The sequence below is a fragment of the Triturus cristatus genome, chromosome 9, assembly GCF_964204655.1.
Source record: "Triturus cristatus chromosome 9, aTriCri1.1, whole genome shotgun sequence".
NCBI lineage: Eukaryota > Metazoa > Chordata > Amphibia > Caudata > Salamandridae > Triturus > Triturus cristatus.
In genome coordinates, this window is record NC_140592.1 from 642,982,663 (window position 1) to 643,009,580 (window position 26,918).

The 26,918-nt window shown below is 46.0% G+C and overlaps 1 protein-coding gene across 1 annotated transcript in view; it reads right to left on the reverse strand.

Annotated features, from left to right (window-relative positions):
- LOC146798424 (uncharacterized) overlaps positions 1 to 26,918 on the reverse strand; it is a 384,935-nt gene that overhangs the window by 75,692 nt on the left and 282,325 nt on the right. Inside the window, exon 3 of the mRNA XM_085627745.1 lies at positions 14,205 to 14,336. Within this exon, the coding sequence (XP_085483871.1) occupies positions 14,205 to 14,336 (132 nt within the window). The remainder of the gene's footprint in view (positions 1 to 14,204; positions 14,337 to 26,918) is intronic.

A 26,918-nucleotide genomic window follows, 5' to 3' on the forward strand; every position in this document is an offset into this window, starting at 1 on the left:
CCTACGGGGGCTGGGGGGGGAGTCGGCGCGTACCTACGGGGGCTGGGGGGGGTACGGCACGTACCGGGCACCTGTTTGGACGTCTCCATGGTTGTTATGGGAGTTCGGTGCGGACGGTCTTTTCACCATACGGTTGTACATTCGGACGCCCGGGATGGATCGTGATTCCCCGGTCGGACTTCACCTTTCACGTTTGTACGGTGAATCGTACGAGGACGTGTCGGACACATTTTCCAACCCGAGGACGTGTGGGGAAATATTCCCAGTGCGGTTCGTATGGACTTTTTACCATGCGAATCGTGATTGCCAGTTCGTACGGCACTTGTACGATTCGTACGGTAAAAACACCCGATACGAGTCGTACGGGGACATTTTTTACCGGATCGTGATCGGCACCTAAGTCTCTTTAGACCCCTAATACCTCGTAGTACAAAACATTAACTGACCAGCCAAGTTATAAATGTATTTCACTGTGTGAGAAGGGGTATGGCCTAGGAAGAGGCGGGGACTCATGCTGAGTGATCTTTGTACCACCCCCTACAACCTCCTTACCCCCAAAAAATATGAAAAACAAAAGCTTGCTGAGGCTGTAGCTGAAGTTCCGGCGTTTTATCACACTCCTTAATGGACATCTAAAGCTTAGAGCTTCCAGAAATGAGCTAAACAACAACTCTGTTAACTGGTTTACAGTTTGTCTTTCCTACCATTGTGTGATATTGGCTTCTCACTGGGTGAGTATGTGAAGGGAGCCGATATCGTTTGACACACAATGCCATAGTGTGAGTTGGCAGCTATGCATTATGTGTGGCCGGCAGATGCATGCAGAGGCGTTAATGCATGTGCTGAGCTCATTTTCTTATGTACTGATCTGTGCAATATGCACCACATAGCCGATCATCAGTCTGCTAGCAAGATCAAGCCAGTTTAAGAAAGGCAGTACAATAAGAAATTAGTCAAAAATATCAATAGAAAATTTGAAAGTAAACATAGAAAATGAAAGCATTCACAACAACATAATCATACGTCTGCAATAGATGCAATTTATTCTCAACAAATCAAGATCAATTGTTAAAGACATCACAATTGTCTATACACTTAGGAGAATTGTGCTCAGGTTGAAAGGAGGGTGAGAATAAACTGTGTGTTTGTGAGGGTTGAAAGGAAAGGTAATGTGCCATATATACATTATATATACATAATAGATACCTGTCCGGCCTACAGAAGGAAAATGGTTATAACTAAAACATAGCAATCTGTAAACGCTGAAAACAAATCTCTGTTGTTTATGCTTGTTAACCCCTTCGCATCTAGGCCTGTGCTAATTCTTTTTTTGGCTATTTGGGTTAGTTCGCGCTTAGGCCCCAGTAACTTTTTGACCACATAAGGTATCTACGCCAAATTAGCGTTCTTTTTTTCCAACATCATGGGGATTCTTAAAGGTACCCAGGGTTTGTGGATTCCCCTGAAGGGGCCCCATAAATTAGCCAAAATACGGGTAAATTTTGTTTTTTGGGGGGGGAATGGGAAAAAAGGGCTACAGATGAAAGCATCTGGTTTTTTGCCCTGCAAATGGTATCAAAAAAGGGGTTGTGGTGCTGAAATCACCATCTTCCCAGCTTTCAGGGACAAGCAGACTTTTGTCAGAAAACCAAACTTTTTTACACAGTTTTGGCGTTTTTCTGGGACTATTTTTGCTATTTTTTGTGCTTTCAACCTCTTTCAAGATAATAGTAGAAATGGGTATAAAAGCAATAATGGATCCTGGAAAGCTATACATTTTAAAAACATAGACAACATTCTGAATTCAGCAAGGGGTAATTTGTGTAGATCCTTCAAGGTTTCTTTATAGAAACTAACCGTTGAATATAGGAAAAATTTAAAATTAGTTGAAAAAAACAGCCATTTGTGTCAACGTTTTCACCTGTAACTTCTAATTATGACAGCTGTTTGAAAGCAATAAACCGTTACATCCGATGGACCTTTTTGGTTGTGGGGATATATAGGACTTGTAGGTTCACCAAGAACCCAACGAACCCAGAGCCAATAACTGAGCAGCGTCTTGCAATGTTTTTTTATTATGTACCAGGTATATAACAATTAATTTGGGAAAATATATACATGGAAAAATCGGTATGAAAGACACCTATGTATTTCTAAAATTGGATAAAAATATAGAGTTTAGAAACAATAGATATTTGCCCATTTCCGAAATTGTGAGTACCCATACTAGCATGAGAATTATAGGTCATTTTTCTAAATGACTTCTTTTTTACACATTGTCTTTCATTTGGAAGGCAGAAATGCATCAAAAGTCAATAGGTAATACCAGTTGCTCTACAATTCTGTGTAACCCAAAGTCTCCTAATAAAAATGGTACCTCACTTGTGTGGGTAGGCCTAGTGCCCACGACAGGAAACGGCTCAAAACGCAACATGGATACACTTTATATTTACAGTGAAAACGGGCCCTTTTTTGCAAAGTGCCTATCTCTAGATTTTGAACCCTAACTCTGCCAGCACCTAGGGAAACTTAGCAAACCTATACATTTTTGAAAACTAGGCACCCAGGGAAATCCAGGATAGGGTGACTTGACTGGCTTTCACCAGGTTCTGTTACCCAGAATACCTTGTAAACCTAAAAATGTGTCCAATAAAAACAATCTTTCTCACATTTCTGTGGCGGAAAGTCATGGAATCTACGTGGTTCCACATAATTCCACCCACCCCGCGTTCCCCAAAGTCTTCCAAGAAAAATGATAACTCACTTGTGTGGGTAGGCCTAGGGCCCGCGACAGGAAACGGCCCAAAACCCAACGTGGACACACCACATTTTCACAGTAAAAACGGATCCTTTTTTTGCAAGGTGCCTAGCTGTAGATTTTGATGCCTACCTCTGCCAGCACCATAGAGAAACCTAGCAAACTTATACATTTTTGAAAACTAGACACCCAGGGGAATCCAGGATGGGGTGACTTGACTGGCTCTCACCAGGTTCCGTTACCCAGAATCCCTTGCAAACCTCAAACTATGTAAAAATAAAACACATTTTCCTCACATTTCGGTGATGGAAAGTTCTATAATCTGCGTGGATCCACAAAATTCCACCCACCCTGCGTTCCACAAAGTCTTCCGAGAATAATGGTACCTCACTTGTGTGGGTCGGCCTAGTGCCCACAACAGGAAACAGTCCAAAACGTAACGTTGACACACCACATTTTCACAGTGAAAACGGACCCTTTTTGTGCAAAGTGCCCAGCTGTAGATTTTGAACCCTAGTTCTGCTGCCACCTAGGGAAACCTAGCAAACCTATATATTTTTCAAAACTAGACACCCAGGGGAATCCAGCATGGGGTGACTTGTCTGGCTCTCATCAGGTTCTGTTACCCAGAATCCCTAGCAAACCTCAAAATGTGTAAAAGAAACACATTTTCCTCACATTTCTGTGGTGGAAAGTTCCGGAATATGCGTGAATCCACACAATTCCACCAACCCCACATTCCCCAAAGTCTTCCGAGAAAAATGGTACCTCACTTGTGTGGGTAGGCCCAGTGCCCGCGACAGGAAACGGCTGAAAACACAACGTGGACACACCACATTTCCACAGTGAAAACAGACCCTTTTCTTGCAAAGTGCCTAGCTCTAGATTATGAACCCTAGATCTGCCGGCACCTAGGGAAACCTAGCAAACCTATACATTTTTGAAAACTAGACACCAGGATGGGGTGACTTGTCTGGCTCTCACCAGGGTCTGTTACCCAGAATTCCTTGCAAACCTCTACATTTGAAAAAAAAACACATTTTCCTCACATATCTGTGGTGGAAAGTTCTGAAATTTATGTGGATCCACAAAATTCCACCCACCCCGCATTCCCCAAAGCCTTCTGAGAAAAATGGTACCTCACTTGTGTGGGTGAGTCAAGCACGCCCGACAGGCAAGGGACCAAAACCTATAAAGGCGACATGAAAATTACCTATCACAAAACAATCTGGTTTTGCAAGGGGGGGTGCCATGAGTTTTTGGCCCCGAGCTCGGCGGCCATCTAGGGAAAGCTAGTAAACCCACACTTAGTGCTTAGTGCCCTTGAGGGCGAGAATATCACTGGTGCCCCGCTGCTGATCGCGCTGGTCGCGCGCCTTCTCTGCTTAGCCTATTTTTAAAATATCCCGTTTTCGGATTTCTGTTTGTGTTACTTTTTGCCTTCCCCCCTGTTTTTAAAAGCGCTCCTGGCCCCTACCTTGCACCGTAATTCAGGAATCACCACCGCTGTTTGGCGGGTCCGGGTTACCGGGAGGTTGTGGGTTTCTGTGGGTTTCAGCGCCATCTTGCTTTGGGAGGAAGCGCGAGCGCCATCTTTGAGCGTCCAGGTCACCTGGGACGCCGAGACGACGCTATTTAATGCTCGATGGTCTCGCGCAGCGGTAACGCGCAGCGGAGCGCCTTCCCTGCGCCTGAGTCGTGCCAGAGTCCTGCCCGTCTGCGCTCGTCCGCGTCTCGGAGGCGGACGAGGTCGGACTCTGGTCCTCGGCTCCTGTTGTCTGCCGGGTTAGAGGTTGACTACCCGCAGCTCTAGGATGATTACGTATAACGCTGCTTCCTTGTTTGCTTTGCGCCCCCCTCGCTCGGCCTGTCTGTCTCTTTTCCCCGGCGGTCGCCGTCTAGGCAAGGGTTGCCCCGTGTGTAACTGGCTCCCCACATTATCATCTACTCATGGTCCATCTACCCCTCCTCAGTACTGTCATGGCGCGTTGCTTAACACTAGGTCCCTTCCTCGTCATACCTCGGATATATGGGATCTTCTCGTGCACTCCAAGATCTCTTGCTTATTTCTAACTGAGACTTGGCTGGGAGTGGGCTCGGAACCCGACATTGCCTGTGCTGTCCCGCCTAACTATTCCATCTTACGGAGGGATAGAACTGAGGGAAGAGTCGGTGGGGTGGCTCTGATAGTGGACAAGGTCTTTGATTGCTCCTCCTTTGCGGTGGACAACATTGCCGGATGTGAAGCCTTAGGTTTTACACTCCATCTATCGGCGTCCCAGACCTGTACCGGAATTCTCCTCTATAGACCCCCTGGACCCATCGGGTCCTTTTTCGAGGACCTACAGTCGGCCTTATCAGTACCTTGCATGCGTTCTGCGCACTGCTTGTTATTAGGCGACTTAAATTTGCACATGGACTGTCTAACCGATGCTGAAGCTACCAAACTCCGTGATATCACGGCGATGTTAGGGCTAGCCCCTTTTATCCACAGCCCCACTCACGTGAAAGGCCACACATTAGATGTGATCTTTTCCTCCAAGCCTATTGAGGTGTCCCCTCCACTCCCGGTCCTCTGGTCAGATCATTATCTGATAAACTTTGCCTTAGTGTTTGAATCTAAGCTTAGCCAAAGGGCTCTGAAGGAAGGGTCCCGGCATTCTAGAGCCTTCCACCTAGTGACAGCAGATATGCTCTCCGATGCTCTCTGCCAATACCCGTGTCAACTGACAGGGGTTCTGGAAGCCGACCTAATCCTGGTCCAGAACTGGATGCAGGCAAGATTCGAGGAGCTGGCCCCATTGAAGCCTGCTAGAACAGCACCTCATCTTAATTCTGCTCCTTGGTTCTCTTCCACTTTACGTACAATGCGACAAGACTGCAAAAAGTTGGAAAGGCGGTGGCGGCGCAAGTACGATCTTGTGGAGCTAACGAAATACCGCGACGCGATAAAGTCTTACTATAAACAGATTGCCGCAGCCAAAAAGAACTATCTTGAGCAGAGAATTGACAAAGCCGATAATACGAGCCGGGAACTCTTTAGGATTGTGAAGGAGTTTGTCAACCCTGTAGTAGGGACCCCGGTCCATTCACACACGGAAGAATGGATCAAACAGCTCGCCGACTTTTTTGTGACTAAAATCTTAAAGATTCAGGACACTTTTCCATTTGTGGATTCCCGAACGGCTGACGCTGTGTTAGGGGATAAGTCGACCTATTTAGCTCCCTCACAGGCTGAATCGGGGCCTTTACTATCTGTCTTTCCCCAGCTGTCCTGTGAGACATCGCTTGAGCTGTTATCCCGGCTGCAATCTGGCTCGCCTCTGGATGCTTGTCCGGCGAAATGCTTGGGCAAGGTGGCCTCAGCGTTGAACAGCTTGCTGAACCCCCTGCTTAATCTATCTTTGAGTTCAGGGGTGGTTCCACGACAATGGAAACACGCACTCATTCTGCCGCTGATTAAGAAGCCTCTGCTCGACCCCCTGCAATGCGCTAACTATAGACCAATCTCCCTCCTCCCTGCTCTGGCGAAGGTGTTGGAGAAACATGTTCAGCATACTCTGACCACCTTTATTGAGAACAACAAACTGCTGCATGACTCCCAGTCCGGCTTTCGTGCGAATTACAGCACGGAGACGGCTCTGGTAGAGGTTACCGACGCCATCAGAGAGACGCTCGATCATGGGGGAAAGGCTATGCTAGTCATGTTGGACCTATCGGCGGCGTTCGACACCGTCCCACACGCAGGTCTCCTCTCAAGACTCAGGGAGATTGGTCTGCGAGGGACGGTGCTGGACTGGTTTCAATCCTTTCTTGCCGACCGCCGACAGGTGATCTGGGCTCCGCCGTTCTCGGCCGAAATGCTTTCGCTGGAGGTGGGGGTGCCTCAAGGTTCCATCCTGAGCCCCACCATCTTCAACATATACATGGCCCCTCTAGCGGAGGTAGCGGAGGCGTTTGGGGCCCGGGTCATCTCATACGCTGATGACACCCAGCTCTTGTTCACCTGCAGGAAGGGAGAGGCCTTCAACGGCGGCAGAATCAAGGACTGTCTGAGCGCAGTCTTTGCGTGGTTTCAGCGGCACAGCCTGAAATGCAACTCAGACAAATCTGAGCTGCTCTTTTTCGGCTGTGCCCCTGATCCGGGCTGGAAGACATGGTGGCCCCAGGACATGTTCCCCCCAGAGAAACCATCTTCTCAGGTAAAAAATCTCGGAGTGGTGTTTGACGATGATCTATCATTCCGTCCACACATCCTGGGATTAGCAGGGAAATGTTTCAGCATCCGCAAGATGCTTAGGAAATTTCTTCCTCTGCTCTCACTGCAGTATCGTAGGAATGTAGTCCAGGCGCTTGTGGGCTCCCGCCTGGACTATGCTAATGCACTCCTTGCAGGCCTACCTAAGTATCTGTTATCCAGACTGCAGATTGTCTAGAATTCGGCGGCCAGAGCCATCTATGGGCTGCCCAGGAGAGCTAGCGCCTCTGCGCTCCTGGCTAGGCTGCACTGGCTGCCAATTTCGGGGAGAATCAGATTTAAGCTCCTCACTCTGGCATTTAAAGCCCTCCATGCGATTGGCCCTAACTATCTGAGGAAGCGTATTGCTTTCTATGTGCCGCGGAGGTTGCTGAGGTCGGCGGACCTGGCTAAAATGGAGGTGCCTGTGGTCAAACGTGTTCGGATGGGAGGTCGTTCCTTCCAATACGTGACAGCCTGCTTGTGGAACGAGCTCCCACTTTCCCTTCGGAAAGCGAACAACCTCCTGGCTTTCAGGAAGGAGTTGAAGACTCTGCTCTTTACCAAGTAATCCGCTGTGACTGTAGTAGGTTTGCCTTTGGTTTCCTGTTTCTCTGGGCCTCTTTGCTAAAGCGCCGGGACACCCTTTTGGGGTAGCCGTGCGCTCAAAAAGTTCGGCTTAACATAACATAACATAACACATTTCTGAAAACTAGACACCCGGGGGAGTCCAGCAAGGTATGGCTTGCGTGGGACCCCCAACATTTCCCTACCCAGAACCCCCTGCAAACCTCAAACTTAGCTGAAAAAAATCACTTTTTCCTCAGATTTCTGTGTGGGAAAGTTCTGGAATCTGCATGGATCCACAAATTTCCTACCACCCAGCGTTCCCCCAGGTCTCCCGATAAAAATGGTACCTCACTCGTGTGGGCGGGTCAAGTACCCACGACAGGTACTGTATTACATGTGTTATATTTTTAGTAGTTATTAATTTTTATTAATTTGAATTTTGCGTTTTTAGTTCCGTAGTGGGTTGTGGATTTATAGGGGAATAGGGTGGGAAGTAATTTAATTATATTAAATGTATTGATTAATTTTTTAAAATTATTATTTGTTTAATTGAGATGTTATACTGTTAAACGTGTAAATTAATTTATTATTAATTAATTAATAATTGGTTAAGAATTATGTTAATTGTGTAATTAATTTTAGGTGTGTGTTGTGGTGATTATCGGTGTAAAGGGTAGGAAGTCATTTATTTTTAATTTATGAATTAATAATTGGTTGATAATTACATCTTAATTAATCAATTGGTTATTAATTTTGAAATTACTTTTAGGTATGTGTTGTGCTGTTTATAGGTGTAAAGGCTGGGAAGTAATTTATTTTTAATTGATGGATTAATACTTGGATGTTAATTAATTTTAATAAATTAATTGGTTATTAATCAGGGTAATTGTGTAATTATTTTAGGTGTGTGTTGTGGTTTTTATAGCGGTAAAGGGTGGGTAGAATGTGTGTTTAATTAATTATATATAGTTGTTAATTAATGTTAATTATTTTATATTTATTTTGGGTAATTATTTTTGTGATTGTTGTTTTTACTTTTAAAGGGGTAAAGGGAAGGTACTAAATACATTTTAATTATTTAACTATTAGTTGTTAATAGTAATTGTTTTTAATTTGAAAATAAGTTTTAATTATGTTGTATTATTCTATAGTTTAATTTAGCTGTTAGTTGTGGATATTATAGTGTTAAAGTGTGTGTAGTCATTTAATGTTATTTGTTTTTTTTATTAATGATATTTCTGTAATTCATTATTAATTATGTTAATTATGTAAATTAATTTAATAAAAAATGTAGAAGTGTTTAGTTATTGGTGTGGTGTTATAGCGTAGGAAAAGAAATAAATACCTTTATGTTTTATTCAAGTTTTTTGTTTGTAAATATTTTCTAGTTTAAAATAATTATTTTTTTGTAAATTTATTAATATTTTATTTTATATAATATATGTAGGTATTTGTTATATGTAATTAGTATTATAATATGTGTTGTTTTTATATGTTTAATATTTTTTTTATTTTTAATATATATATTTTTTCTAAGTGTTTGAGTGTGAATAGTAATTTTCTTTTCTCTGCTCTCCAACACTTTCTCTACTGTTGCATTCACTGGAGTGTAAATAGTAATTTTTACCCATCCGCTATCCAGCACTTTCCCTACTGTTGCACTGACTAGAGTTGGAATAGTAATTTTACCCCTCTGCAATGCAGCACTTTCCCTACTGTTGCACTCACTGGAGTGGGAATAGTAATTTTTTCTCTCCGTCATCCTGCACTTTCCTTACTGTTGAACTCACTGGAGTTGGAATAGTATTTTTTACCTCACTGCAATGCAGCACTTTCCTACTGTTGCGCTCACTGGAGTGGAAATACTCATTTTTGCCCCTCTGCTATCCAACACTTCCCTACTGTTGCACTCACTGGAGTGGGAATAGTAATTTTTGCCACTCCGCTATCCAACACTTTCCCTACTGTTGCTCTCACTGGAGTCGGAATAGTAATTTTTACCTCTCCGCCATCCAACACTTATCCTACTGTTGCACTCAGTGGAGTGGGAATAGTAATTTTTACTCCTCCGCTATCCAACACTTTCCCTGCTGTTGCTCTTCCTGGAGTGGGAATAGTAATTCTTTCCTCTCCGCTATCCAACACTTTCCCTACTGTTGCTCTCACTGGAATGGGAATAGTGATTTTTACTCTAACAAACACCAAAATCCTACTTAGCCTTGTCTGTGAAGCCATCTGTTGCAACCTCAGTGAGCGAACACGAGTGACCGGGGACTGGGGGACTACCAATCCCGGCATCCTTTGCTGCCCGAGCACCGGCAACGACGTTCTGCCTGCACCTGGAGGTGCACAAAAGGGTCCAAGGCCTTCCGCAGCGCAGGAGAGCGAACACGATTGACCAGGGAACTACCAATCCTGGCATCCTTCGTGGCCCAAGCACCCCCAACGCCATTCTGCTTGTGCCTGGAGGCGCACAAAAGGGTCCAGGGCCTCCTGCAGCGTGGGAGAGCGAACACGAGTAACCAGAGACAGTGAGACTACAAATCCCGGCATCCTTTGCGACCCGAGTGCCGCCAACGAAGTTCTGCCTGCGCCTGGAGGTGCACAAAAGGGTCCAGGGCCTCCTGCAGTGCGGGACACCCGCGGGCATGCCTGGGCAAAGCCTACGCCAAGGGCGGGCCCGTCTGCGCTTGTCAGCGACTGGCAGAGGCTGGGCTGGGCCTCCCCACAAGGCAAAGCCAAGGGGGGTTTAATAACTTTAATTTCCCTTAAACTCCTAGGCACCCATTGTATATTGGACTCTGGTTCATGTAACTGCCTAGCGATAGAAATAATGCCTGTCCATGCCCTGAAATTACTTATTGTTAATTTTTACAACTCCTCTGAAAGTAGCTTCACGAACGGACATATAGGTAATTTAAAATGTTTTTTAGATGTCTACAGGAAGAAGCAATCCACATCGTATTCGATAATAATCTTAGGCGATTTTAATGTTCATTTATGCTCAAAGAATTGTCATGTCGCTGATTCTTTAGGCCCTGAAATTTGCTCTAGCTTGCATTTTGAGCACTTGCAGCAGGGGGTGTTCCTCGAGGACCTACTGGCTGAATCTGACCTTTTACAACCAAGTGTAAATACAGGAGGGCCCTGGAGAGGCTTAAACACCATAATTGACTACATCTTCATCACCCCAGGTCTACTAACCCAGGTGGTCTCCTATAATGCGCTGTAGTCACATTTTATTGATCACAATCCTATCCATCTTATACTGGGCGGAGGTATTGGATTAGTTGGAAAACCTGGGGAGGCCACCACTGGTAAGTGTCTAAAGCTAACAGATCAGGGCCGCAGGTTGAAATGGAGTAAGGTAGTCCCATGATTATTTCTCCAAGATTTGTGGGAAAATGTAAGTGGGGATATTGGGCTTTGCCTTGATCATACCAAGAAGGGGGTAGAAACTCTTTTAGCCGTTGAAAGGTTATGTGAACAGGTGGCTAGAGGTCTCACACTCCCAAGGAGGAACCGCGAGGAAAGAGGCAAGAGGTGGTTCGATCATGATTGCACTGTGGCCCACCAAAATATTTTTAAGGCCTTAAAGCAAGTACCACAAGATAAACCCCAGATAGCTGCCCTTAGAAATAAATATAAGTGCATGGTAGAAAATCTCAAAACAGAAATCAAACAAGACGCTTGAAATGATTAACTTTCTGTGGGTGTTCTTAAGAACAGCGCCAGGTTTTGGGAGATTGTAAACAAACCTTTTTTTACTGGAATTAGCAACTCCCCGTTGGAATGTAATAGAACTGAGGTTCAATGGTTCACTTATTTTAAATATATGTATGATGACCAGGTAGATGTGGGAACCCCTAGTCCCCCTTTACCAAGCACGAGTACACACAGTCGGGTTTTTAACAAAGTGGAAGGAGGAATGGCAATAATGCAGATGACTAGCAATAAAGCTCCCGGTCCGGATGATGTTCCGGCAGACCTATAAAAAATGAATGAGGCACTTTGGTCAAAAATCTTAACTCATATGTTTAATGTCGCTAGTCAGCATGGTTTCCCAAGGTGGTGGTCTCAATCTACTAACATACCGGTTTTCAAAAATGGGCAGAGAGGTGATCCACGATATTGCAGAACCTTATCCTTGATTGATTCCGCTGTAAAGGTATTAGGGAGAGTGATCCTCAGTAAACTTACTGAATGGCTTGAAGAGAGTGGTGTACTATCAAATATGCAGTATGGTTTTAGAACGGGAAGGAGCCCAATCGATCAGTGCTTAAACCTGCAGCTGTTAGTTGGGAAATACACAGCGGTTAAGACAGGGACATTACATCTGGCCTTTATGGACCTGTCCTCTGCATTGGATCGAGTTAATAGATCGAAATTATGGGTTTTAATAATTGATATGGGAATGGACCATTGTATAGTTAATATTTTGGCGGACCTGCACAGGGACCTTTCTGCAAAGGTGAGATATGACCAGAGGGGTAAATATGCTGAGCGCATTCGTATTGGAAGAGGAGTCAGACAGGGCTGCATTTTAGCTCCCCTTCTCTTTACTTTATACATAAATAACTTTGACTCCTCCCTGTGCTCAGCCTGCCAAGATATCCCTCGAGCGGGGGATTGGTCAATCCCTGCTCTTTTATATGCAGATGATGCGGTTTTATTAGCGAGCAAAGCAGTCTGGCGCCAGACTCTCTCGGATTCTTTTGCGGTCTATATGAGTTCTCTGGATTTAAGTGCTAACATTCCCAAATCACACACTATGATTATGGGCCATAGACCCAAAAAGCTAACTACTGTGAAGGAATTGTAATAACAAGGGTGACTTCATTTACATACTTAGGGGTTCTGTTTGACGAGAGGGGCTCATGGGTACCGCAAAAGAAAGCAAAAAGCATGCTCTGGCAAGATCAACAGAAGCTCTTCTTGGATTCTCACCAAGACTTGGGGCTAAGCCAAATGAGGAGCTAAATGTATTGCCATCTCTAAGTATGGGTCTGAAATCCGGTGTTTCAAGGAGGCAGAGGAACTACAAATAGTGGAAAACAAGTTCCTCAGGAATTTGCTTTCTGCAATCCACTCCCTTGTATATTATACACCAAGAATTAGGCATAGGCTTTGTTTCCGACCTGATAGGATTGGCACCACTCATGAGTTAGATATCAATCTGGACTAATCCAGAATTGGTATTAAATCGAGAGATCGCCCAAGATTGCCTGACCTTGGATAGAGCCAGTTGCATCGAGTTGTTAAGGTATGTAAAGATTATAACAAAGAAATAAGGGCACCCCGATCTCTTTGAGTCTCCACATAATCTCAGGAAAGAGGATGTATCGTGGGTTAAAAAACATTTTCTAAACATGACGTATTCTGAGAGAGAGGCTAAAGAGATAATGAAACCCATGGTATGAGCCTATCTTTTGCTGAAAACAACCACACTGACAGAACCCTATCTAAAAGCAGTAACAAAGGGATATCACCGCTTTCTTTTAACCAGATTCAGATTTAATCTTCTGCACTGTATATTGGCCGAACCGCAGGGTTGGAGAAAGGTGAAAGATCTAGGCCCTTGTACATGTGATAACTTCTCCACCCAAGACACCTTGCACATTATTATGTTTTGCGAACATTTTCATGAAATTCGTGATCCGTTTTTAGTGGGTATTTTAAAGGGTAAAGGTTTTATTCAGGTACGACCTGCTTTAGTTTATTTACAGATGCTGAATAACACATGGGAGAGTTTAAATATTGCTAATTTTTAAGTCGCTGCCGTTAGGGAAACGAAAAGTAGGCCCACTTTGTCATTCATTGCAGGGCGTTGTGTGAATAAGTCAAAAGATACAAATCAGGGTTTGCATGTTTGTTTCCCCTATTGACCACAACTTTGAGAAGTCCCTCAACCTGCTGCCTTTTTCTCTGCTTTATGGTCTTATAAAAGCATCATGGGTAATCCATTGAGTTTTTTATTCCTCCATTAAGATAATCTTGCCTTAAAACTAGTCATCAATCTGAGGTTAAACGTGAGTATTGTGGTAAATAGGAGAAACAAACATGCAAACCCTGCTTTATATCTTTTGACTTATTCACACAACGCCCTCTTCGAAGCGTTAACAGCTTTACCTACACAGGAAGATGTGTGCAAAAATTGATGACTTCACTGGACTTTGCAAAGATGATATGGAAAATTAATTAATATGGCTTACTTTGTAGCAATAACTGACATTAATAGCCCCCACCATTACATGAAATTGTCCTAATAAATCGCTACAAAGTAAGCATTAAATTGAAAAAATGAGGGGTCTCAAATTTGCCTGGCAGTGAATCATCCTCTTGTAGTAAAAATTCAAGAATAAAAATAGTTGCTGCAGTAGAAAATCTAATATGATATTACATAATTGTAATAGTTGCAGTAATAGATGCCTCCAAGTATCTCACATTTAAAGGCACAAAATAAACTCTTTTAAGCTCATATATGTTTTCTGAATCCCTTTCCTTGAACAGGATAGCAATATGAAATGCTGACTGAAAAAGCTTATTTTGGTAATAATGTTGTAAACATTTGTGGACCCCTGAATAGGTGTTCTCTGATTGGTATTATGAAAATGCATCAATCCAATAGCAAAGCAGTACCTGAAGTCGTTGGGCCGGAATATGTAGTATTGGTTTGACTAGTCATCACAGGCGAGATAGTTGTAGGACTTGATGTGATGGTGCTTGGTGCTGAAGAAATGGTAGTAGCATTCGCCATAGTGTTATCATGACCTGTGTGAAAGAGCAGATTCTTCATGTGTAAAGATTACTTTTGTAATCTATATACAAAAAACATTCAAAATACATTCACATTCTGAGATGTAAACATCTTATCATACACTCTGCACATTCTGGAACTGCCATTGGTGAACAATCTGCTTATATGAGGATAATGGCTGCAGAACAGCACCTTGACAACTATGTTATGATCTCCCTCACCTATTGCTGTATTGCAGGGTCAAAGGTTGAGTGGAAGGGCTTTCAGATTTTTTTTATCTTGTGACATCATTTATTTGGCATTCGTCACCTAAACAGCTGAGATGTGTGAGAAGAGTGCTAAATATTGAAAGTCAGCAAATTGGCATTTACCCCTATAAAGCTTTGAACAACGCAGGGGCTGTGAAAACTTCTTAAGATGCTTTGATGATGAGGAACAGGGCGGCCGACAGCTAGTGCCGGTCACGGGCTCTCGGCTGTGCTAGAAGGTTTCCGTGCAATTAAATCGTACCTGTGCTGGAGGGTCCCTTGAGCATCGGCGGGGGTCGGGGGGAGTACTGCGGTGGTTCCTGAGTAAGCAGGTTGTTTTCCCTGGTTCCAGTCGTCCATTTCAGAGGTTTCCTTTTGCCAAGAGCAACGGAGCCGAGGCTAAGGAGAGGAGTGTGGGCGGAGGCTGCAGCGCGGCTCAGTTGGGGCCGTCACAATGCTGCTAGGATTGGCTTTCTGGGAAGAGAGACTTGCCCACTTCCAGGTTAGGTTTGGGGCTGTGAAACAAAGTGACTTGCACCGCAGGGAGATGACACTCAGTACCTCCGGATGACCCCGTTAAGGAGAACGGAGCGGGCCTCAACGAATGACAAAATCAACACAGAGGAGGGCGGTATATACAAATGTAAGATACCTACTTTCCCTGACAAAGCAAAAAAATAAGAAAGGGTTTGCGTGCGGCATAAATAGATATACGCCAAGGAGTAGGGACATTTGGGGTAGAGGGGAAGCTACTCCGAGTATTTCAGCGAAAAAAGGTCTCTTCCTCAGCTTTTCCTCCCTCCCCAAAGGTTGAAAGCAGTAAAATATCCAAAGTCCCTCTCCAATCCCTGCACCCATTCCATGCACCTTTTGCCAAAAAGCCCTCTTTAGAAAAAACACCAAAGAAAGCAGGTATCAAGCCCATGAAAAAGAAGCCTGAAACCATAAAAATAACTCCATCACTCCGCTCATACTTTAAAGTTCAAGCCCAAACCCAAGCTCAAACTCAAGCCCAGGTCACCACAACAGTCTCTCCTACAGTAGCACAGTTACAATCTGAAGAGAGAAGTGCTTTTCCAAAAGTTATGGAGAACTTGGTTTCTACTAAAGTAGGGGAGGACGTCCTTTGTTTAAAAAACAGGTTTGATCCATTGGCAGAAGGAGACCAGCCCTCAGTTCAACAAAGCTCCAGCCCCGTGACTGCGGAGAGTCATTTGTTGACTCTGGACGAAACACGTAGGGGACTATTAGGACTGAAGTCCGCCCGCCACCCTAGCAGTGCTGGGACCGGCCGCCAGTGGTGCGGCGGTCCCGCACTGGCAATTAGAATGCCTTCTCCACGGCGGCAGTGGCATCCCGAAAATATTGCATTGTGGCGGGCGGTGCTGTAAGCAGCACCAGCCACAATGCAATATTGCATGTTGTGCATTGGCATGCACAACGTGACAGGCACCACGCGTGGTGCCTGCCACCTTGTGCATGCCAATGTTGGGGGGTACCATGGTTACCCCCCAAGTGCAGCCCCCCCAACCCCCTGGGGGCCTGCAATGGGCCCCCTAAGAGAACTCCGCATGCCTTTCCATTGCGGAGTCTCCGCCACCGCCATGAAAAGGCATTGAAAATGCCACATCATAATATGGATGGTGGTGCCTGCAAGGCACCACCACCATATTATGGGCCTTTTCCACCCGGTAGGCAATTGTGATGATTGCCTACCGGCGGAAAAGCGGCAGACGGTCATTCCGTCCGCTGCGGTACCCCCCGCCATGCTAATATGGCGGGGGTAAAAGGCTGTCCGGCGGGGTGTTTTGGCGGGCGGATCGCCCTCGCTGGTTGGGTGGTGGCGATCTGCCCGCCATGCTAATAAGCCCCTTACTGTGGTTACTAAACAGATCGATACTCCTGAGCTGCAGAAGCTCCTATCTACTCTGCTAACAGAGGTTAGGGAGATGTTCGCGATTTCGGAAAAAAATCAGCAAATAATTTAGGGCACTGTGGAGGCCCTGGAGGCTAAGATCGACCATTTGATGGAGAGAGTAGGGGTGTTGGAGGTTTCAGTAGAGGATCTCTTCAGAAAAGTGAATGCTAACAAGGGAGAGATACAGAATTTGAAGACTAGTGAGAAAGATCTCAGAGATAAGCTGGAATCTCTGGAAAATTATGCCAGAAGGAATAACATTCGAATTTTGAATGTTCCTGAGAGTCTTGAAGGGGGGACATAAGGTCTTATGTGATTAGTCTCCTGAAAGAATTCAACATGGAAATTGATCAGCGCAGTTTGGAGGATGATATTCAAAGAGTCCAGGGGGATCCATACACAAGGCGTCCAGGAAAGAAAAACCCAAGAAGGATCCTTGTGAACTTTAAATCCTATACTATAAAAGAAAAAATCCTTACAAGCACACTTAAAACAGGAGTTTTAAAAAAAGATAACTGGTCTTTCCGTATAAGATCAGATATTTCTCGTAACACTCAAGACAGACAGTAGGAACTGGGCAAATTTATTCAAGAATTGAGGGAGATGGGCGCCACTGCAAATATAAGATTCCCCGCCTCGCTGAGGGTAATGCAAAACAATACAATGTATAATTTTAGAGACCCAGCTGAAGTTATTACATTTATGGACCAGATCAAAACACAACAAATATAATCTCTAGTCTTTCACTATAGCACAGCGGGGGAGCTCACATGAGGCAAATAACATCAGTTTGCTTCTAGATAATAGGGAAGGTTCCCCGGGGTATGGGGGATTAGCAAGGGGGGGGTTTACAAGGAGATGTAAATAAAAAATTCTTGCACTAGGTTCGGGGAGAATGTGGGAAAAAATTTAAAAAATATGTCCTCTTTTGCAATTTTCAGACCAGAATCTTCTTTTCAGTTAAACACACTTTCTAGTCTGACAGGAAGAACTAGGCCTATAGGCATTAATCTCCAAACTTTAGGTCTAATATATGGAAAAATCAGATAAACCTAGGCCTTTAAAGATCCTATCCTGGAATGTTAATGGTCTCAGGGTACCTGCAAGAAGGAGATAAACTTTAGAGTATCTGAGAATTAAAGATATTGATATCTTTTTCATTCAGGAATCGCATTTAGCTAAAGAAGAATGTCCTGAGATCCTAAGGGGTCAGCAATGGATCGAACATTGTATTTATACCTCCCAGTCTTGTACGGTGAAAGAGGTGGTCCTTTTTAAAAAAAAAATCCATCCAAGCTATACTGGGGGATTGTTCTGTAGACCCATTAGGTAGAAGGGTGATAGATAAGGCTAAAATATACGATGTTTGGTTGGCTTTTGTGGGTTATTATGGCTTGAGTAATACAGAAAATACTATGATGCAGTACAAATTTGGTACAGCCAGTAACCTGTTGCACCCGTAAACTCTTTCAAAACTAGTTAGATTCCACAATCGACAAACATTACAAGTAACAAAAAGGAATGGATGCTCAGAATATATAAATAATGAGGAACTCTGTGAACCTGTAGCTATTTTCCTTGTCCCCTTAATTCCAGGCCACTTAAACAACAGCAAAAGGAAGACAGTGAAAGTTCATGTTTTCAAATCAAGATCTCACTGCTCTTGCAGGAGAAGTACCTAATGCGGAATCATTGGTCTACTGCAACTGTTTGACTAAAGCAATCCCCAGGCAAATGTTCTAAGTATCATTGATATGGAAAGAGTGGGCATGGGTGAAATACGTGTTATTTTGTTTGTGGAAATGACATGAAATGCAAAGAAACGTGGGCGAATTACAAGTTATTACGCAAAATTCCACCTTCAATATTTTCCACTCCTGGTCATGCAAAATGCACCCTTGTATGCACTTTTGGGACAAGGGTGCCTTTGTAGATAAAAAAAAAGCACAACATTGTACATGAGACCACGGTCGAGGGAGTGGTCTGAGTCCGGCCCGAAAAAAGAGCCCCGCGGAAACATTAGTGCCGGGACAGGGGACCAGGGGGCGCAGGGACGAGAGCAGCTCCCAGGCACAGCAGGCTGCATCATACGCGGCACAAGTGGCAGCTGGTGGCGCTTGGAGCAGCCGAGTTGCATGGGCGCGGTCCTCCCCCTGTTTTGGAAGAAGGGGAGGGAAAAAAAAAAAATAAAAAAAAAAAAAGCAGTGAGGAGCTGGGGGTGTCATAAGTGGAGCTTTACCGCACCCACCTCCGTTCAAATGACACTCGGCCTGCCTGGAGTGCGATGCCGCTGCTGTGGATGAGTGGGGGGCCGGTACTGAGTCACAGGCAACTGGGGGCAGAAGTAAACCATCAAGGGACCCCCCACACTTTGCTCCAAACAGGCATTTATGGGACTTATGGTACACGGCTGAAGGGCAGAAAGAGTCAGAGGCTGCGTCAGCGAGAGAATGCCGGAGATTAGCATGAAGGCACGCGCAGGGGCACAGTCAGGCATAAAATCAGTACAAGGCGAAAGGAGAACCCACACACATACCGGCACAAGAACAAAAGGACGCGGCATGGTGTTGGTGGGCCCAGGTCCCCATACTGTGCCTGCCTCCTGGCGGAGCTTATAAGTTAAAGGTGAAACCAGATACAAGCACACAGAAAAAAAAAGCCGGGCCCAGGTAGACAGTCGCTGGGTCCGGCACGAAGGCCAACAATAGGTTTGGCATAAACGCCCAAGTACACGTAAAGGAAGAGAAGCAAGGAAAAAAGGGGGGTTTGACGCGCTTTACTGGAGCCTGGAACATTACCGTCGTTGACGGGTGGCTCTGGGGGGGACTGCGGTGAAGGCCCATGGCTGCTTATTGCCTGAAGGAGCAGACACTTGCGGAGCAGGAGTGGGGACCCGAGGGGTCATGAACATCGGCCGGTCATGCTGCACTTACTGCACACCTCACAGGAGCATACTGGCCCTGAAACCTCACAGAGATGGTGAAGGAAAAGCTAAGTAAGATGCAGACCAATAAGATATCCAACTCTCGCACAGCCATGCCCACCGGACCCGGTCAGGGCGGCCTCAAACCCAGAGGAGCAAGAAGATGCAACGGGTCACCCTCCAGATAAGTCTCCATCTCTGACAGTAATAATGTCAGCAATTCAGTCATCCAGGCAGGAAGTAGTACACAGAATCGATGCCATGGCCATAGAGGTGAACCTGCTGCGGTGCAATCTTCAAAAGGTCTCGGCCAGAGTGCCAGCTATGGAACAAAACGTGGAGACTATGCAGTAAGAAATACGTTCGCTCAGTGACTCGGTGGGACACTTACAACGAAGAGTGGCAGAGTTAGATGAACGCGCAGAAGATGCAGAAGGAAGATCGTGCAGGAATAATCTGCGCTTTATCGGATTTCCTGAAAAGGCGGAGGGACCAGCTGTGGACTTATTCTTGGAGGAGTGGATCACTAAAGAAGTCGCCCCTAAAAGGCTATCAAAGTTTTTTAATGTTAAGCGAGCCAACAGGGCTTTGGGGCTGGTCCCCCGTCCAGGTGCCCCCCCCCCCACAATCATAGCACAATTCTTTAATTATAGAGACTGGGACATGATACTTCAGGCAATTAAAGCAAAGGGAGATTTGTCCTTCCTAGGCCATCAAATTACCATTTTCCAGGACTATACTCAACATGTTCAGGAACAAAGTCGAACATTCCTAGTGGTGAAACATAGACTGAGGGTGGCTGGCCGGCGATCCAGCCTGTTATATCCATACAAATTGTGGGTGAAACACAAAGGGAAAAAACACTTTTTTATGTCGGGAGAGGCGGCGACAGCATGGATGGATGAGACGGGCCTGGAGGACACACAGGGCTGGGCCCCCAAAGAAGTGCTGGTGGATCATGGCACAGAGGAAGTCGAGAAAATGATGCAGGCTGAATGGGCTGGAAGACACAAGGTGAAAAGGGGGTCAGTCCTGGAATAATCTGAGTGCAAACTGATGGAGCTCTGCAGCGAGAGGGGTGCCAGGACTCGATGTTGGGGTCCCAAGACATGGTTCCAGACACTCTCCTGTCAGGCATGGATCCACCCTGAACAGAGTCATTGAACTCTTATGTTGATGTGACAGATAAGTGATTGCAGTGTGGAAAATGTAACAGTTTTGTATTATGGGGAGAGTGGGGATAGTAGATGTGGGGCACCGGTGGGAAGGGGGTCCGTCTCACATCCCTTAGGGACTTGATCGTGGTCAGGAGGCTAGAGGAAGCGTCTCACTCCCGACTAGCTGTCCGGTCGCTAGCAGCTTAGTAGGAAAGTACTCTAAGTTGTAAGCTAGGTGGAAAAGTTATTTGGGGTGGTATGGGGTGGCCACGGTGAGCTCGGACTTGTTGTGATAAGGAAGTATGGAGTGTAGACGGGTTGCCCATGGGATGGGGAGGGGAATGTTTGTTCAGTTTTCACAGTTGAGGTATGTTGGAAGTCCTTGGGAACACTGAGCCTCCTGGGTGAGTCCGGAGGAATGGTATATCAAACACACAAGCGGTCTGAGAGGGAGGTGGCTGCATTGCTGGGTGATGGAGATGTGATAGAATGCTGGTAGAAATGGCATGCTTAACATCAAATGGAATGTCCGATGGTTGGCAGCCTATGAGAAGCGCAGAAGAGTTTATGCATATTTGAAGAGATATAAAGTGTCGATCTCATGTCTACAAGAAACTCAAGTGTGGGGGGACACAATCCCATGTATGAGACTCAGATGGAGGGATCAGATATTTGCCACTTCATATTCTGGATTTGCAAGAGGGGTCTAAATTTGGGTGGCACCTGGGGTCCCATTCCAGCCTCCTAATCAGGTAATAGACCCAGATGGTTGATATGTTATTGTGCAGGGCACATTGGAGGGGAAAGAATTGTGTACTATTAACGTATATGCTCCGAATTCGGACTGCAGATTTCTACCCGACTACTATGAGAGCGGCTGCGCCGTATGCGGGGGAGACAATAATCATGTTGGGAGATGTAAACTATGTTATTGATGGGAATTTAGACCGAGAACCCCCTCGATTACATACTAAACCAGACATGACGGGAACACTGACAGACATGTTAAAGAAAATGCATCCTCTGGATATATGGCGGGATCGTAACCCTATGCAAAAAGCATTCTCCTGTCATACACCAGCCACTAACACATTCAGCAGACTGGACTATTGTTTCGTCTCACCAACATTAGCAAGAGAAGTGAAGGGGATAACGTATCAAACGCGGTATATCTCAGATCACTCACCGATTTTCATCAGTTTTGAGGGCCAGAAACCAAGGGTGGCCATACCTATGTGGCGCCTCTGGACAGAGGCATTACAGGACCGTCCATTTGAGAGTGCAGTTTCAGAGGCTTTAATTAAATACTTTGAGGAAAATTGTGGTACAGCCACGAATAGAGCATATGATTGGGAAGCCATGAAGGTGGTACTCCGGGGGGTATGTATACACACGACATATGGGGTAAAACAACTTTTACTTACCGACATGAAAAAACATGAGGACAACTTGACTAAGCTAGAAAAGAGACTACATGCTGACCCACAAATACTTGCGAATGGCACAGGGTGAAGGCTGAACTATTGGAGACATGGAAACGTCTGGAGAAGTATGACCATACGGTATACCGTCAGAGGTTGTACTGGGAGGGGAATAGGTCAGGCGCCCTATTAGCTAGATTACTGAGATGTGAACGGTCTACAGAACCAATATTGCAACTGCAGGACGCTGATGGGAAAATGAACTACACGCAAATAGGAATCACAGAGCTTTTGGCCAGTCATCTGGCTAAAGTCTATGCACAGGGAACCGAACCTTTTGACACCACTATGCGGGAGTTCCTGGCCTTGGTGGAATTGCCCCACTTAGAGCAGGAAGCGGAGGAGATACTAGGAGGCCCGGTCATGCAAGCGGAAGTGCTGGGGGCCATAAACCGCTTAAAGGCTGGAAAATCACCTGGGAATGACGGGTTCCCAGCGGAACTTTACCAACAATATGCACCGATACTGGTAGACACACTGGTGGAAGTATACAATGAAGCATTGCATACGCAGACATTGCTGGACTCCATGCATGAAGCCCTGGTAATAATGATCCCAAAGCAAGACAGAGACCCTGCACAACCGAATTCATACAGGCCGATCTCCCTTTTAAACAGAGGCATGAAAGTGCTTAGTGGAATACTGGCGGGTAGACTGCTCCCATACATGGCGCATCTGATCCACCCGGATCAGTCGGGATTTATCCCACACCGCAATACTATGCTTAATTTAAGATGTTTGGCTCATGTATGGCATGATGTGGGCTTGAGACGGGAAGAACATGCTCTGGTTTTCCTAGACATCGAACAAGCGTTCGACTCTGTGTCCTGGCCATTCATATGGGCCCCATTGCAAAAAATTACTGTGGAGCCAGAGTTTATCAAATGGGTGCAGCTGCTTTATGCTTCACCCAGGGCCAGGGTTAAAGTGAGCGGTAGAGTTTTGGAGGCATTCCAGCTGCAAAGGGGTACTAGGCAGGGTTGCCCCTCATCATCTTTGATTTTTGCCAAGGTAATGGAGTCATTAGCTTGTGTGCTGCGAACCCATCTGGGAGCATGGGGACTAAAAGTGGGTACTATCAACCATATAGTCTCAATGTACACTTATGACACTCTTGTGTACTGTAGACAACCACAAGAGGCAATACCAGCCCTGCCACGGGCATTGGAGGAGTTTGGGATGGAGTCGGGCCTCAGAGTGAACCCCGAAAAATCTAAGGTGCTCCCTATGGAACGTCTGGCGTACCGCCCAATGGAAATATTACCGGAAGTGGGGTTGCCATGGACGAAGGACCCTCCAAGATATCTGGGCATGTTCCTGGCCCAGCTGGAGGAAAGGTTCTTAGAGCTCAATGTAGGCAGGGTGATGGAGGGAGTATGAAAATCAGTGAGTTTCTGGAAAGACCTGCCTTTATCTCTAATGGGCAAGGTTGCAATTATTAAAACGGTTATAGTGCCGCATTGGTTGTACATGCTACAAAATTCATTCTATAAAATTCTGCAGTACATGTTTTAATGAATTGAAACTCTGCTGATAGAACTATTATGGGGCAATAAACTCAAGTGTATTAGCTTTTCAACTCTACAGAGACCATGGCAGACGGGGGGGTGGAAGTACCCTGTATTGAATATAACTATATGGCCTCAATCAATCAATCATAGTACTTATAAAGCGTGCTACTTACCCGTGAGGGTCTCAAGGCGCTGGGAGGGGTGCCGCTACTGCTCGAAGAGCCAAGTCTTGAGGAGTCTTCTGAAGGTGAGCAGGTCTTGGGTCTATCGCAGATGAGTAGGGAGGGTGTTCAAAGTTTTAGCGGCGAGGAAGGAGAAGGATCTGCCACCGGAGGTTGTTCGTTGGATGCGGGGGACAGCGGTGAGGGCGAGGCTGGCGGAGCGGAGCTGACGGGTGGGGCTGTAGATGCTGAGTCTGCTGTTGAGGTAGGCTGGTCCAGTGTTGTGGAGTGCTTTGTGAGCATGGGTGAGCATCTTGAAGGTGGTCCTCTTGTCGACGGGGAGTCAGTGTAGGTCTCTCAGGTGGCGGTGATGTGGCTGTGGCGAGGGACATTGAGGATCAGTCGGGCAGAGGCGTTTTGGATGCGTTGCAGTCGTCGTAGGTGTTTGGCCGGGATTCCTGCGTGGAGTGCGTTGCCATAGTCCAACCTGCTCCTGACGAGGGGCTGTGTCACCGTTCTTCTTATTTCGGTGGGGATCCACTTGTAGATCCTGCGGAGCATGCGGAGGGTGTTGTAGCAGGAGGAGGAGATGGCGTTGACCTGCTTCTACATGGAGAGGGAGGAGTCGAGGATGATTCCTAGGTTGTATATGTGGTCGGTGGGTGTCGGTGCTGTTCCCAGCGTGGTCAGCCACCAGGAGTCATCCCAGGCAGAGGGGGTGGAGCCGAGGATGAGGACCTCCGTCTTGTCCGAGTTCAGCTTCAGTCGGCTGCCTCTCATCCATTCGGTGACGGCCTTCATTCCCTTGTGGAGGTTGGTTTTGGCGTTGTGCGGGTCCTTGGTAAGGGAGAGGATGAGCTGGGTGTCGTCGGCATAGGAGATGATGTTGAGGTCGTGCTGGCGGGCAACGTGAGTGAGGGGAGCCATGTAGACGTTGAACAGTGTCGGGCTGAGGGATGAGCCCTGGGGTACGCCGCAGATGATGTCGGTGGCTTCAGAGCGGAAGGGGGGGGAGGTGAACGCTCTGGGTTCTGCCGGAGAGGAAGGATGTGGTCCAGTCCAGGGCCTCCTCTTGGATTCCGGCTTCTTGGAGGCGTGTCTTTAGTGTGCGGTGGCAGACCATGTCGAAGGCGGCTGATAGGTCCAGGAGGATGAGGGCTGATGTTTCGCCGTTGTCTAGTTGGATCCTGATGTCGTCTGTGGCGGCGATGAGGGCTGTCTCAGTGCTGTGTTTTTTTGGGAATCCGGACTGGGATGGGTCTAGGATGTCGTTGTCCTCGAGTTAGCGGGTCAGTTGCGTGTTGACGATTTTCTCGATAACCTTTGCCGGGAACGGGAGCATGGAGATGGGCCAGACATTCTTGAGGTCCTTGGGGTCCGCCTTGGGCTTCTTGAGAAGGGCGTCGATTTTGGCGTGCTTCCAGCTTTCCGGGAATGTAGCTGTCTCTAGGGAGATGATGATTACTTTCCGTAGTTGGGGTGCGATGGCTGCGTCTGCTTTGTTGATTATGTGGTATGGGCAGGGGTCTGACGGTGATCCTGAGTGGATGGAGTTCATGATCTTGCGTGTTTCGTCGTTGTTGACGTTGGTCCAGGAGGTCAGGCGGTTGATGCGGGTGGTGTTCGTAGGGGGGGTGGAGTCTGACGTTGTCGGGGTGGTCATGGTGGAGTTGAAGCTGTTGTGGATGTCAGCAATCTTGCGGTTACAGTTACAGTTACAGCATGACACCCACTGGTTGGATGACCAAGACAACTGGGAAAAGCGACTCCTGGAAGGATCCTATGAGGGAGGGTCGTTTCCCGAGTTACTAATGTGCGGGAGAGGTAACCCTGGCTCAGCTCCGTACCTTATCAGGCATGTGGCGAAGACATGGGAAAATATGGTGAGAAGAGTGGGGAAACGCCACCATATGCGCCTGACGCAGCTTTGTGGGTGGTGCCGGGATTTGCTAAGATCGCAGAGTCAATGTCAGTGCACAAGTGGAAGTCAGGTGGATGCTTGCTGATGGGGGACCTATACCACAATGGTCAGTTCCTCAAGAGGGAAAATGCGGAAGTTATGTATGAGCTGGGAACAGGGCAATTCCTACAATATGTCAAAATCTCACAAGTGGCCAGAGAGATTTGGCCATCGTTTCTGGAGTAACCCCAAGTAACAAGAACCCTAAGAGTAATGTTGAGCTTGGCACAAGTACGCTACATGATAACACACATTTACAGGGCAATTAGGGAGGATTTGCCAAGAAATCCACTTACAGTCCAACAGAAATGGGAAGCAGCGGTAGGAGGACCAATCACAGAGAAAGAATGGGAGAAGATACATGAAGGGGTAAAACTTGGCTGCTCCAGTGCACGTTTCAAACTCATACAATATAATTACATTCATCAAGCCTACCTCACACCGAAGGCCCTCAGCAAAATATACCCAGAGCGATCAGGCGAATGCTATAGATGCAGACAAACAGAGGCAGATTTTGTACATGTAGTTTGGGAGTGCCTACAGGTGACTAAATTCTGGGAAGAAGTGCTGCAAAAAATAAAAATTGCATCAGGGTGGGAAAACCTGAGAGAGCTACGGACAGTGGTACCGGGTCTGCTCCCTATACCTAAAAAAAAGAAGCTAAGCAGGAAATTTGTTATGCTGGGTTTATTTATTGTGAAAAGACGCAGTGTGATTGAATGGCAAAGACCAATGCCCCCGAGAGTAGACAGATGGTTAAAATATATGTGTGAATGGGCCACTGTTGAGCGCGTAAGAATGAAAATGGTTCGAAAAGATGAACAATTGGCGAACGACCTCCTAACATGGTCATTGATGTTAAACGACCTCCAGACTAAGCCGAACACGAACTCACAGACCGAGACAACTGACTCACAACCATCATATAATACACAAAAATAGGAATTACATCTATGATAACATGTTCTGCAATAAGAATCCAAGGGATGTCCCTGTGGGGGGGAGGTTGTTGCTGAAGTTACTTTGAACTAATAGACATGTTCAAGAATCTGGCTACAAAACGTAGTATTATTGTGTGCACTAATATAAGATGCTTTTTATGTGATAATGTTGAGAAGCATGGTTAAGCAGTTACAAAATGTTTGAAACAAACATATTGCTTCTATATATAATACTGCAAATGTACTTTTGTATTACAATCTTTTGTGAACTACCAATAAAAAAAACTCCAAAAACC